This window comes from Pipistrellus hanaki (assembly GCF_964339955.1).
Source record: "Pipistrellus hanaki genome assembly, chromosome: 5".
NCBI classification, from domain to species: domain Eukaryota; kingdom Metazoa; phylum Chordata; class Mammalia; order Chiroptera; family Vespertilionidae; genus Pipistrellus; species Pipistrellus hanaki.
The window spans coordinates 44,610,734-44,625,702 of NC_140507.1; the positions used below are offsets into that span (position 1 = coordinate 44,610,734).

General features: G+C 48.7%; 1 protein-coding gene across 2 annotated transcripts in view; it reads right to left on the reverse strand.

Moving 5' to 3' along the window:
* The window catches only part of MAML3 (mastermind like transcriptional coactivator 3), a 375,210-nt gene extending 361,966 nt beyond the window's left edge, over nucleotides 1-13,244 (reverse strand). For both annotated transcript variants that reach the window (XM_084884236.1, XM_084884235.1), the window contains exon 1: nucleotides 11,872-13,244. In XM_084884236.1, the coding sequence (XP_084740362.1) occupies nucleotides 11,872-12,375 (504 nt within the window). In that variant the 5' untranslated portion in view covers nucleotides 12,376-13,244. The remainder of the gene's footprint in view (nucleotides 1-11,871) is intronic.
* Between the last annotated feature and the right edge of the window lie 1,725 nt (nucleotides 13,245-14,969).

Sequence of the window (14,969 nt, forward strand, 5' to 3'; positions counted from 1 at the left end):
GTACACCCCTCACTGGGGATGGAGCCCACAACCCAGGCACGTGCCCTGACCAGGAAATGAACCATAACCTCCTGGTTCATAGGTCAACACTCAAACACGGAGCCACATGGGCGAGGCTCATTTTTTTGTTTGACGATCTAAGGGAAAAGAAGTCAGTGCCCCGACTAAACAGATACTGCATTTTTTTTAACATTCCGGTGGCACTGAGTGTCGCTGTCCTGCATGGAAGCAGGATGCTTTGTTTGCTGGAGTCACTTACCCTGTTTCCCCGAAAATAAGACAGTGTGTTATATTAATTTTTGCTCCCAAAGATGCGCTCATCTTATTTTTCAGGGGATGTCTTATTTTTTCATGAAGAAGAATACGGTATACATTTATTGTTAAATGAAAATAAAGGAAATTTATTACCTGTATACGGTACGGTAGTACGGTAGTTGTCAACACAAACCAGACAAACTGTGAATCCTACAGTATCAAAAATTTACTCATTTATTCAATGACAATCATGTCACCATCTTCTGGAACATCATCATAACAATCCAATTCCTGAATTTCCTGGTGAATTTCTTGTGACTCCATTTCTTTCAGAATCAGTGGACCAAATCTCTCATGTTTAGCCTAAGGGGGCCTTATTTTCGGGGGATGCCTTATATTTCACTCAAAAGGAAACCTGTAAGTAGGTCTTATTTTCGGGGAAACACGGTAGTAGAAAGTGGCTGTGAAGTGGAGGCCACCAAGCACTTCCATCCCACCCTTGGCTTATTTCTGTGGTTCAAATAACTGCGGCCTACATCTCTTACAACTCTGCAGCTGCCCCAGCACTGCCTCAATGGTGAAAGGAGGCAGTGGTAAAGGACGGACGGGGAAAGGAAGGCACACAGGCCAGGAGCGGGGGAGGCCAGGAGATAACAGAGCGGGGCTCCTCGCGATGGGACAGGCAAGGCCTAGCACTACCACGCGTCTTCCTCGGGGCTCTTGTTCAAACTGATCTTAAAACCTGAAGGCACGTCAGGAAGGTGAAGACTCCTCCTGGGGAGAGCACGGTTGTTTAGGAAATGCAGGTGCTCACACGGCCTTTTCTGGAAGGAACACCTCCGCCAGGTGAAGGCAGAAGAATGCTGCAGACAAGAGCATGGATTCTGGAGCCAAAGTGCTCTGGCTCCGTAAAAAGAGAGACTCGGGAGAGGGAAGCTGCTACGCCACAGGTAACCAGGACTCCAGCCACAGGTAACCAGGATGCCCAGCCAGAGGCAACCAGGATGCCCAGCCACAGGTAACCAGGACTCCAGCCAGAGGTAACCAGGATGCCCAGCCAGAGGCAACCAAGATGCCCAGCCAGAGGTAACCAGGACTCCAGCCAGAAGTAACCAGGACTCCAGCCAGAGGTAACCAGGATGCCCAGCCAGAGGCAACCAAGATGCCCAGCCAGAGGTAACCAGGAAGTCCAGCCAGAGGCAACCAGGACTCCAGCCAGAGTAACCAGGATGCCCAAGGACTCCGGTGAAGGGCAGCCTTCAGACCCCTGCAGCTCGGAGATAATGAAGACCGAGGGGACCCCTCACCGTCTAAGCAGATGCTGCCGGTGGCTGTCAAGGTGAGTCCATTTTGATGCATTTCCCACAGTTGGCCAGGGCAGCAGGTTGTTATTACCACCACGTTACGCAGATGACTGGATTAGTCAGGGCAATTTAACCTGTAGGAGGTGGCAACTCACAGACCTGAGGTTTGTATGACCAGGCAAACCTGCACCCACGGCCGCCCCAGGCACGGTGTCCCCAACTGAACCACGCTTTAGAAACACAGCCACAGGGGCCTGCGAAACACAAAGCCGGGGAAAGGGCAGGAGCTGCAGACTTGTTCCAGGAAGTGAATTTCCCGCTCTCAGGGCCTGAGCAGGAGGGGTAAGCAGCATCCTCCTAGCTTCTTCTTTAGCAGAGGAAAAGAAGGGACGTCATTCCTGTAAGATGTGTTGCCAGGTATACAGACTTTGAAGACTAATCATGTTTCCCCCAGGCGGCAAAGACCAACACCAGTTACTAGAGTGGACACCTTTTAAAGCCATGTTTTAAAGGAGACACATTTATCATTTGCCCTAAAGTGGGCAGTAATATAATTCAGGTGCTCTATTATATTATACTAGTAGCCCTGCGCACAAATCCCTGCAGGAGGAGCTTGCTGCCCCGCCCTCCTGTAGCTCTTCCCTGGTTCTTACACATCACGATGTTAATGACCATTTGCATATTACCTCTTTATTATATAGGAGGATTAGATAAAGACACTTTTTTTTTTTTGGCCAATTTTTTTCTGTTTATACAGAAAGAAGTCCTAATCTGTGCTACAGAAATGCTCATATATGTACAGGGGAAATATGAATAAGGATGTTCATTGTAGTAATATTAAATTGGCAATGGGGTGGGGGGAGAAAAAGAGAGAGAAACTACCAATGTGTCTTATAATAAGGGAACCATGGAACATTCACATTATGAAATACTACCTAAGAGGTAAAAAGAATGAATTGAGGATTTAACCTATTTGGATTGATCTCCAAAATATAGTATGATGAAAAAGTGGATCTCAAAACCTTATGTGTAATATAATTTCATTGCTGTAGAAAAAAAACAAAAAACTAACATGCAATGATATACAACATTTAGTATACAAGTAATCAAACAGAAGAAGGCCTGGAGAGAGATATCCTAAACCATGATAACTTCTAAGAAGGGGGTAACATTGAGAGAGAGGAATTAAGTCACTTCTTAATCTACTTACTTGCAATTAATGTATTCCACACATATTTAGCGTTCCTCCCATGGACAGGTGGGTCTTTTTCTAATCATGAGGACAGAAAGATGGAGAGACAAAGTCCTTGTCCTCATCTAACTGCTGTTTTATTTCTATGTCATTTTAAAGTGTTACAGTTTTTAAAAGAACATGTTGAAATCCCTTCTGCTACATTGCAGCCAATTGAACAACTTTGCTGGAACATTTTCCCTCATCAAGATAGCCTATTGCATCTTTGAACAGCTTTAATTTTCATGCAATTGTGTGTGTGTGTGTGTGTGTGTGTGTTTATATTAAAACAAACCTGGCTCCTATAACTGCCAACCACGATCCTAACCTATCCCCCTGAGGCCACAAAGGGCACATCTAGGCCCTTCTTACAGGACAGCCCTTCAAATATGGTAAGCAACCATATCCTCTCCTAAGTCAGACTGAACACCTCCAGGTCTTCCACCTGTCCTTCTTGTGACATAGTGGCAAGTCTTGCACTACCTTGCTTTGCTTGCTTCTTCTAAATGCTCTCCTCTTTGTCTGATTTCCTCTACAATCTTGATGTCAAGCCATGGCACTTACAAGTCACCTGGTCAGGTCAAGGGAAGCAAAGGCGATCATCTACCTCATTTTTAACAACCATACTTTCACCTTTTTCTCTGTCATGCCAACTAATCCTCTCCATCGACAAAGTGATTTTATGAGAGAGAGAGAGAGAGAGAGAGAGAGAGAGAGAGAGAGAGAGAGAGAGAGAGAGAGAGAGAGAGAGAGAGAGAGAGAAATGCTGTTATAGAAGCCACAGCTACAGAAAGGCTGTAAGAAGATACAAAGCGTTTAGCACCCTTAGGATTTTCCTAAATGTTCCTTTATTAATGACCTCCATTAGCACATTCTCCTAAAACCGCAAAGACCGTTTCATAAACCTCATCTGAAACATGAAACGGTGCCCTGCTGCGGGAGCCGACGGAGAGCAAGGATGCCACTGTATCCCAGGGCCTGGGCATGCTGTCCAATCGGAAGCCGTTGCTCAATGCCTCCTCATTAGACCTTGGCCTGTGCATGAGTGAAACATGCCTCACATCACTCAACTTTACGTCTGCAGGTGGGCAGGAGGCAAAACAAGGAAGCAAATTGAACGTAATTCATAAAAATAGGCCTAGCATTTGTATACCTCAATTCACTTGAGCCTAACGACCACACTGTAAGGTAAAAAGAGTGAGTACCGTTCACCTTCCTGATAGGCAAGGAGACGGAGGCACAGGGGAGACGAAAAGCCAGCCTGTCACATGGCTGGAGCCGAAATCCAAGCGGCAGTCCTTGTACCTCTTCCCAGCCACCCTCTGCCACGTGGCAGCACCTCCTCGCTCCACCCCGTGAGCACTGGGAGTGCTGGGAAAGCTGTGAGTCCATCCCCACTGCGTATTGGCAACCATGAGGGGAGCCCCTTGCTTAAAGCAGGGTTTCTCAACAGCAGCAATCCTGGTATGGGGACCCGGTAACGCTTTGTGGGGCGTGCACGGTAGGATGTCTAGCAGCGCCCCTGGCTTCTCTCCGCTACACAGTGTAGCACTCCTCCCGCTGTGACAACCCAAATGTCTCCCAATGTTGCCAAGTGTTGGGGGTGGGAGGGCATCATCCCCATGGAGTGAAAAATCACTGGTTTAAAGGAAACCACATTGAATCCATTCAAATGGCAACAGTGGTCATTTAAGAGAGCAGTGAAATATTTTAGGAAATGGATTTCTTTCCATTTACAGACAATATTGCCATTAGCTCTGGAAAATACATATTTGCATTTCAGTGGGGTTGCAGGCTCAGAACAGAAAACAAAAAGCACACTTTACCTCTGAAACTCCCCAGGCACCAGGTACAGTCTGTTTACCACAAACAAGCAAAACCCAGCACCTCCCTTATGTGTCTCTCCCTGGCCATCCATTCCAGGTGATGCGAAACCCTCAAGCCCTCCGGCCTCTCCTCCCTGATGTACCTACCATACTACCTTCAAGGTGATCATCAGTGGGTACCATCCATCACTGATTATTTTCAATGTCTACCAAACAACCAAAGAACGCAATAACCAACCCCTGTGATGACAAAGGGCACTACGGGGCTTGTCTTCTGGAGCCCTGCAAGCCTTAGGACAGGGTTGAAACTACACAAATAGGCTCGGGGCTCTCCAACCTTCTCCTTTGCAGGGAGAGAACTGCCTGCCCAGACAAGCGTTTTCTGGAGGCGGAGAGAGATATCCGGAGATGGAGGGGAGATACAGAATGTGTCCTAAGCAACCCTTCGGGTGTACAAGTAAACGCCGGAGAGAGTTCACACCAGGAAGCATGACACACCAAATTCTCCCCAACACGATGGAGAGTGAAGGAGTCAGAAAGGAAATGCTGGAGGTGGATAGTTAAAAATTAAACATTTCACTTCAGTTTTCTACAGCTGTTAAGCCATCGCTAAGGAGGATGACTATAAGTTATTCATATTTTCAAAGATCCTACTTCAGCATAAAGGCCATGCCAACCAATGGGAGGTCCAATATAATTAAAAGGAAGTGTCTAAATGATTCTCTGGGAATCACTTTCCTTATGTCAGAGGAAATACCTCGAGCCTTTTGAGATTTTTATTAAATCCCCCAAGGATAGTATGCATAGCTTGCCTTAAAAAAAAAAAAAAAAAAAAAAAAAAAAAGCCCAAGCCACTGGCAGTCATTTCTTTTTTCCATGCCTGTGTGTATTTGGCCCTCAGGGAATGCTGTGCAGCTCCTAAATGCAGCTGCTTATCCACATCGCAAACTGTTTAACAGATGCAATAGCCAGGTAGACTTAAAAAAAAAAAAAAGAAAGAAAGAAAAAAGTGTGCTCCTTCTCTGAATGGAACCCTGGGTCTTGATGCATTTGTTATATACCAGCCTCTTAACTCCGTCTCCTAAATATTTCTTTAGCTCTTATTTCTTTAGCTCTTTAAACTTTCTTAGATTTGAACACACACAACAATTTTAAGTGAAGGATAATTAATCAGTTCTTGGTGATGGCTGATTCGCAGAAGCTGCATTTCCAAGTAACAAACATGAATAATGAATTTTTGGAATGCATCTGCCTGAAAAGCATGCTGTATTTTTCAATGGAAATATAATTTGGGGTATCCTATAACTGTGGAACAGTCACCTGTAAGTCAATTTTTTGGGGGCAGAAACCAATGACAAATTAGTTTGAAAGAACAAGAAAGTAAAGCATAGTACTTTACTTAAAATGTCATGAGGAGGGGATATAACTCAGCCTGAAGCTGTTGAGAAGTCACTGGCATCAAGCCTAATGCTGATGAAAAAACAAACCAACAAAAAAACCTGTTATCCCCTTAACCTTAGCTAGAATAACACTGAAAGTGACCAAAGAATAAACATTGTAAAAGTCTTGGATGTAAGAATGTGATTTAGTACTTTAACTTATAGGAAGCATTAGGGATTATGTACCAATATTGTTGAAAGGATGAATGAAATTGTAAAATTCAATCTATTCTCTATTTTTGTGCTAATGAAGAGTACATGGTATACAAAACCAAATCCATAATTTACCTAAAATAATTGAAATCTCACTCAATGATTTTATTATGAGAGTAGGACGCACCAAAATTAAATTTCCCTTCTTAGTGCTTCTTCCCACTCTTTGGTAAAGGTGATGAAGATCAGAGAGAAGACCAAACGGCTGGCAGTAGGAGGGAGAAAGAAAAACAAAGCAAGCATCCACAGGATCTGAAAACTGAAAACCAGCTCCCAATAACAGAGTTTCAAAAACTGCAAAGCTAGTTGGGAAAGTGAAAAGGCATACATATATTATGAAGTCTCAGGTTTTAAATGTGCCCCTCATTATAAGCTTTTAATGTCTGATTGATTGATTTCACAGTTCTCTGTGATGGTTAACATGGAAAAGATGACAGAATTTGGCCATCCTAAGTTCAAGAATGCAGGACTGTTAAATAACAAACATCACAAATGTGAATATTCCTCATCACAAATAATATTCCATCAATGACATTAAATGAAACATAAATACTTCTAATGTATCCAACAATTACTATGTAATGTGCAATATGGTTTCTTACACTAGACTCCTTCCATGTAGGTAGCACACTAAGGGGAGAGAAGGAGGAGGGGGGAAGAAAGAGGGAGGAAGGAAGGGAGGGAGGAGTGGGAGAGGTTAGGAGAGATGTCTCCCATTATTATCTAAACCAAATGGAAGAACCTGTCAGAAAACCTCGTTAACAACAGTTGGCTCTTGGTCTCAGAGAAGTATTTAAGAAAATAACCTAATTATTTTAAGGCGTAAAATCTTCATCCCTCTTCTTACAGAAGTATCAGTAAACCATGTACCTGGACTGTTTCTTTTCCTAGTGAGGTTCTAAAGCTTGCTTATAATTCTAATGAGACAGGATGGAAAGTGTCACATATATTACCTGCCTGAAAACTCAGCTTTCCCTGGGAACCAACTCAGCCTGAGAGCATTTTATAGATTATGATTAATGATTAACTAACTCTGCTTCTACTTTCCCGATCACTGGCTGCCCAGCACTAAATAAAATGCACCATATCAAAAGACATAAACAACAATTAATATGCACTAGAGCTTTTTTTTGGGGGGGGGGGTGATTCTTGAGATTTAAAAGAAAAGATGAGCACTTATGGAGCACAGAGAAATGAAAATTTCAACAACAAAAAATTTTTTTTTCACAAACGTAAGGTACACCTATGTGGGCTCTTGGGCTATGGAAGAAATGCCTGTCAATCTTATAACCCAGGACAGCAGGAGAGGCGAAGCCAAGGAGAGGTTCAGAGGAAAGCTTTACAAACGGTTTGACATTACAAGCTTGCAAAAACAACTGGATAGAGAGCCAGTGATTTACCTCCAACAGGATAAGAAACAGGAAACCAGATCCATTTATAAGGAGCTTTAGCGATGGACTGATAGGATGGCATTTCCTGGATCTATTCCAGGAATGAATGAGAATGTTCTGGATAGGCTGCCGTGTTCTCTAACATTCAATAATTAATATGTTTATCACCAAATGAATTTTATGGGATAAACGCTTCAGAGCAGGAATCCCCTAGATCCCTGCAGTCTGCGAGCTGGGTATAAATTAAGCATGCTCTGAAAACTGCGATGGTGCGAATGTAGTGAAAAGGTCATGAAAACTGGGAAACTTAGCCAGGTCAAGGCCTACTACCACCATTTTGCAATTCTGAAGACTGCATTGTCATGCTTTTTGGTGTGCCTGAGTGATTACACCTTTGTCAAGTCTTTGTATCTCTGGCTTTGAAATGATTTTGCTGGTTGGAATATACCTTCATATTTTAAGCAGGAGTGCAGTTCCAAGGACAGAGAGTGAACAACGTCTCCTTCTATTACCACAAATAATTAAAACTATTTTAGGAAAGGGCACATTTTCAACTGAGACTCTGTAATAAGTGAAATCAATAGGTCTCACCAATAAATCTTGGAGGGGAACACTTCCGTATAAATAAAGTGAGTGCCAGGGGAAAAGCATCTGACTACATGTCCAAGTAATGCCCCTTCCCACGCAGGCCAGTGCACCAGGCCTCCTAACAGGGCTGTTAGAGACCCAGCAAGACCCAGGCCCCTCCCAGCAGTCTGGAGCCAAGGAAGGATTCTGTTTCACCTCATTCCCCCCCCCCCCGCTTTTTGTTTGCTTGTTTGTTTTTCATGCATATGCGTGTAAATGTGTAAGATAAGAAAACAAATCACGGAAGTAAAGGCCTGATGAGACAGCCTTCTTCACCCAAGCCAGGCAGAAAGAGACGGATCAATATTTAGTACTTTGGACATATTGGCTCTACGAAGGTAAACAATAGCAATAAAACAGAAAAGGAGCCTATTCATCTTTATTTTTATCATCACCATTATTATTATTATTATTATTATTATTATTATTATTATTTGGCTCTGACGGCTGCTTTTCTTTAGGGATTTCCAAAAAAGGGCCCAGTGTGTGAACTAAATGTAAATTGCTCTGTGCCCTACCTGAGCAAAACTATAAGCCAGCAGCCAATTCGAGGAAAACCAGATCAATTTTTCTTTGTGACCCCTTTTTCAAGAGTTTATCTCGTACACAGGCTAAGTTAAAATACCCGTTCATTTCAGGGGCCAGAGTGAACCCCTAATTATTTTTAAAGGAAAGTAAATTGTAGAAGATGGTGTTGATTTTTTTGTTTGTTTCCTTTTTGTGGCCCATGGAATTTACATGCAATCCTTTGCTTAAGGTTTAAGGCTGTTTATTTTCCTTACACTCAGCACACACACTTGCTACTCGTTATCAGCGAGAGATGCCTATGTGAAATACAGCCGAAGCTAGCATATACTCCTATTCTGCACACCATCCATTCAAGCAAGGAGCATTTTTCCATTTTCAAAAGTAAAGCCCTGGCTGGAGCTTGCTCCCTCCTCCTTCCAGGTGAAGTCCGCATCCTGGGCTTGCTTCCACCTGCACACAGGCGCGTGCACCCCGAGGAGACCTCCCCTCGGCCCCTCCGAGGGCCCCCGGGGCATCCTCCAGAGAACACCCCCAGAACACAAAAACTTTCTGCCCGTCCACTCTGCTGCTGTCGCTCCGCGAGGTAAAGCGACGGAGCACGGAGGAAGGCGCTGGCTTTTGTTCCAGCGGTGCCCAGCGGACGAGGTCAGATCCACAGCAGCTCTCCACCCCAGAGGTCGGGGGGAGATTGTGTGGGGCTGGGATTTGGGGACTTGACGATCACAGCCCATGTCTGCTCCATCCGCGCGAACAAACACAGACAAGGAGGCGTGGAGTAGGCTAGGAGGATACCCTTAGTCACTAAGGCTTAATGCCTAGCAAATCCTTAGGTTCACCAAGTGGGTCTCCGGGTCTGCGGATGGGCGCTAGGCAGGGGGGCGGGAAGAAGAGCCCGGGCGGAGCGGGGGGGGGGGGGGGGGAGAATAGGTCCCCCGAGGGCACGGGAGATCCAGGCCAGAGGCAGGGCCTGCCCCGCCTCCGGGTACCATCGGACCAGCTACAGTGTGCCAGCGGTTTTAGGCTTCCTGTTTGTAACGCGAGCACCGCCCTCCCTGACTCTCTGACACTCGCTCTTCCTCAACCCCAAGTCCGCCTCTTCTTCGCGCGCGGGGCTGGCTCCGGGGCCGGGGAGGAGGAGGAGGAGGAGGAGGAGGAGGGCGGAGGCGGGAGCGGGTGGGAGCGGCCACCGGGCGGGGGCAGGGCGCTGGGGCGCTGCGCCCCTCCCCGCCCGCGGCCTCCGGGACGGAGCGGGGCCGCCAGGCGGACAAAGCGCTGCTCGCCGGCTCCCTCCCCCACGGCCGCGTCCCAGAGGGTGGGGGAGAGCGGGCTGCGGGAGGACGATCGGGGAGAGGAGGAGGAGGAAGGGGAGGAGGAAGGTGCTGCCGGCGGGACTGGGCAGGATCGCGCCTGGGAGGGAGGGAGTGAAGGGAGGAGGGGCTGGGCGGCCTCGGAGAACGGGGAGGAGGGCAGGATTCTTGAAGGCCAAGATAAACAAATTGTTCCTCTTCACGTGCGGGGCGGGGGAGGTGGAGAGCGTGGAGAGGGTGGGGAGCGAGCGAGGCCGCCGAGCCTCTTCCCCTCCCCCAAGCCGGCTCTTTGTCGCCGAGCGCCCGGCGCTAGCCCGCGGCGGCACCGCACCGCCCCCGGCGCCGAGGATCCGACACCCGGGACGGGTGCGATTTACCCTCCGCACACGGCGAGGGCCACCGGTGGAGGTGCGGGGTGCCGGGAGCACCGGCAAAGGCGCCCCGCGCTCTCAGACCCCCACCGCCCGGCCCGCGGCGCACCCCCGCGCCTCCCTAACCCGGGTGGCAAAAGCGGTGGGGGAAGGGGCTGCAGACACCTTCCCGAACTTCCGGCCTCCGCCCCCACCCCCCGTCCCCCACCCCGAAAGGAAAGCCTAAGAACCTGAGAGAGCAGATAAGAGAAAGGATTCTACCCTCTGGATCAGGGAGTGGGGACTGCCCCTTCCTCCCGGAGAAGTTAAGCCATTGGCTGCTCCTTCTGCCTCGAACCCACCCACCCAGCCATTTAAGCCTCTTTCACCTCCCCGCTCCCATCCACTCCTCCGGGCGCCGGTGCGGGCCCGGGAAGTTGGCGGGGGTCCAGGCGGAGAAGCTGAGTGCACGCGAGTTGGAGAGGAGGAGGAGGAGGAGGAGGAGGGGACACGATCCCCAGTGAAGTTGCGTGGTGGGGGGACTCCGGGGACAGAAGACTCAGTTCTCCCCTCCCGCCCCCGCCCAGGCCGCTCTCTGCTCGCCCCGACCCGCAGCTCCACCTGCCGGGCCAGACCCCGGGCTCCGGCCGCCCCGCCGAGGAGCGCACCCGCGCCCCGCGCCCGCGCGCGCTCCCCCCGCGGAGGCGCGCCGCAGCCGTCCTCGCTCGCTTCTCACCCACTTCAAAGTTCATTCACAAAACTCTCAGACTTTCTCAACCCCAAGGGGGTGAGCTGGGGAGAAAAGGCGAGAACCTCTGCTTCCCCCCCCCCGCCCCCCCAGGGATTGAGGGCCTGGTGCCCGCCCAGAATCGGGACAGCATCAATGTCTCCCCGACCCCGGCGGACGTGCGGAGAGGGGTGGGCGAAAGGGGACGGGTCTGGGGAGACAGACGAGGCGGCTTTTCGAGGGGAGGGGAGGAGAGGTGGGGTGGGGTGGGAGCGATGAAGAGGAGGAGCGAGGTTTCAACTCTGGGTTCACACTCTTTCAAATCCGTATCTAAGAAAAGGAGAGGAGAAGAAAAAAAAAAAAAAAAAACTTTTCCAGCGCCTCCCTTCGCGGCTCCTCCAGGCTCCCTCCGCCCCTCGCAGTCGTGACTGGCTTCTCCCCTCTCGCCCCCTCTTCCCCACATCTGACAACCCTGACAGAGGAACAGGTAGCGGCGGCCGCGGCTTTTCCCCTCTCGGAAAAGTTGCCCACATGAACCCTTCTGCCCCACGTCGCCCGCCGTGCACACCAGACCCCCGGTCCCCCAATGTAAGCGGCTCCAGCAGCACACACACACACACACACCCCCCACAGGCGCGCGCGCGCCCCGCGCCCCCTGCCCGCGCGCCCTCACCATGATCAGCGTGTGATTCCTCTGCTCGGCCGAGGCAGCCTCCGCATCTTGCTGGGGTTTGCTCGGGTGCTGCTGCTGCTGCTGCTGCTGCTTGCCGGCGCCCGATGATTTCTTGGCCCTCTGCTCCAGAGTGCGCTGGTAGAGGCTCACCGTGTCCCGCCGCTCCAGCTCCAGCTGCTCCACCTGAGCCTGCTGGTACCTGTTCTCGCAGTTGACGTGGTGCCTCCGGCAGCCCTCGATGCGCTGGCGGAGCCGCTCCACCACGGTGCTGTGCTTGGGGACGGCCGCCGAGCCGCCGCCGTGGCCCCCGGAGCCGCCGCCGCCGCCGCCACAGCCGGCAGCGGGGTGACTGCTACTCGGAGCAGCTGGAGTGCTATGGGGAGTATTATTCACACCGATCCCGGCCCCGGCGAGGCTGCTGCTGCTGGTCAGGCTACTGTTGATGCAAATACTACTGCCATTCGCGGCAGCGGCAGCAGCAGCGGGGGCTGCGAAATCCCCCATCCTGCTCCCCGGGCACACTATTTTGGAAGAACTTTTTTTATCCACCCCCCCTATCAGCCTCCTCCTTGGGTCCAAGGATTAAAATAGTTTAAGTGGAACGCGGGGGAGACGCAAGCACATGGATGGAAACAGCAATCCCGACGGGGCAAAAAAAAAAAGGGGGGGGGGAGATTTTGGGGTGGTTTTTTGTTTCCCTTTTTTTTTTCTTTTTTTCTTTTTTTTGTAAAAACTGTAAAGCTCAAGGAAGAAAAAAAGGGGGGGATCAGAATGCCATCAGACACCTATCAACAAAAAAGAATCACAACAAAACTGAGCCAGCAGCAAATCGGGTTGCAACTCAAGGGGAGATCCGCTCCTCTCCTGCCTTCTTTTGATAATCCATTATTTTCTAATAAATTCCAGGAGGTTTCCGGTGGCTGGCAAGCGTTTTCTCCCTACGTACCGAAAAGCACACCCCATGTACACACACACAAGCATATGCCTCCAGTGCGGACACGCGCGACACACACTCACTCCACGCCGCATCGGAAAACGGCAAGCTTGCCTATTGCATTTTCCTTCCACAAAAAAGTTTTGGTGTTTATGCCGCCCCGTGTTCTCAAAGTACTTTGGCTGCTCAGTTGCATTTCACAGGATCCTAGATAGCGAATCCTCGGGCTGGGGGAAGTAAACACATGGACAGTCCGAGGCGACTGCAAAAGTAGATCGGCGAAGTCCTTTGCAAAACGCCGCGCGGAGAGCAGCCCCTAACGCTCGGCTGGGCTGCCGCTGCCGCCGCTGCTCCTGCCACCATCACAATGATCAACTGCTCGCCGCCGCCGCCGCCTCCTCTCGCTCCTCCACCTCCTCCTCCTCCTCCTCCATGCCAGCGGAGTGATATCAGGACGCGCGAGCTCAGTAAACACGGCAGCGGCGGCGGCTGGAGGCCGTGAGACAAGCCCGGGGGCACGGCGCAAAACCCGGCCCGGACTTTCACCCGGCAGGAGCGGGCGCGACACACACCGGCGCCGGGCGCCTGGCTCCCGGCTCCCGCCTCCCGCCTCCCTGGCCGCCTGATTCCCGCCCCTCCCACGCCCCCAAGCTCACTACAACCCAGGCTAGGAACCAGAGCTGCCAGAAAAGAGAAAAGGAAAGATTCTGGGGGATCTTGGGAATGAATTAACTTTAAACCTGTGTGTGTACACACACACACACACACACACACACGCGCGCGCGCGCGCGCGCGCGCGGGGGGGGTGGTGGTGTAGGGGGGAAGAGGGGCGGATCACATGGATACGCCTGGCTGGATTTCCTTATTCCAAGGGAGGTATCAAGCTAGCCCAAGTTGCTGTTATACATTTATGCATTATATTGCAGAACTGTGCATGACCAGGCAGAAACATTGAAGCTTCCCAGCAGTTGTCTGTTAGCCCTATCCAAGTGGAAAGAAAGGCAGAGGAGTGACTTGTTTTTAAAACCCAGGTAAATAAGTCGCCCCTAGGAACAAACCCTCGTGATGGACACTTGTTCACATTTTAGGCCAGTCCTAACACACGTGCATGCTGAATCCCGAACAAAAAGACATAGGCACCAAAAAAAAAAAAAACTTGAAATATTATTTAATTTACTGCATATGATTGTTGTTATTAAGGCAATTATTGTTTTACTTACCCTTGGAAAAGAAATTAAAGAAGCAGGGACTTGAAGGTGAGACTTAACAGTACATTTTAACAGACTGTTTTGAACACTAGGTGCTAATGACAGCGGTAATTAAGGGTCCTCCGTAAATCAAGTGGAAAGATTGCAGATTTCATGCACTAGAACTCTAGGAAAAACACAGCATTTCACAGTTTGTCATGACCAAAACAAAAACAAGCAAAAATAACAGGATTACTTTATTAGTAGATGTATTTCTTTCTGTTTAAATGAATTCACAAGTACAATTAGAATGAAATAGTGACTACAGAAAGCAATCTAAACTTTCCATCATATTTCCAGATATTGACTATTTTAAAAAACAATAATTAAGGATCAAATATAATATTCTTGATTCTGAGCTTAACCCATTTCATAATTTTTAAAACATTAAAATAAACAACTTTTCTGTTATCATCAGAATAAAATCTTGATTGTGCGCTATCAATAAGAAGGCATTTTGTGTTATCTCAATAAATCTTATAGAATTCGTTTTTAGGGTAAAAAATATACCCCAGTTTTCTAACATAGCCATGAATAAAAGAACTTTGGGTCTCATGCATTAGTCATGAGATATGATTTAAGCCATCTTCATTTCTTGGCATTGCAGATTAGCATTGGATGCTATTTCTAACCTCATAAAATCAGCAATAAGAAGTTATATTTTTCTTCAATTAATCAGGTTTATATGGTGAACTATATCTTTAACATCACTGGATTATATGGTAATCCAGCAAAATATTGATTAACGTGGTGTGAAGTTACTTCCTAGTAGTGAAACCAAAGAGCGAGAGTATCAATGGAAGTTGCCATATTTTTTCAGAGGGCTAGTTACTGAGCATGCTGTATCATAACTGCCCCTCCAAGTCTGTTAGAAAATTACATTGAATTAGTGCTATAGCAAGGAATCAGATCATAAA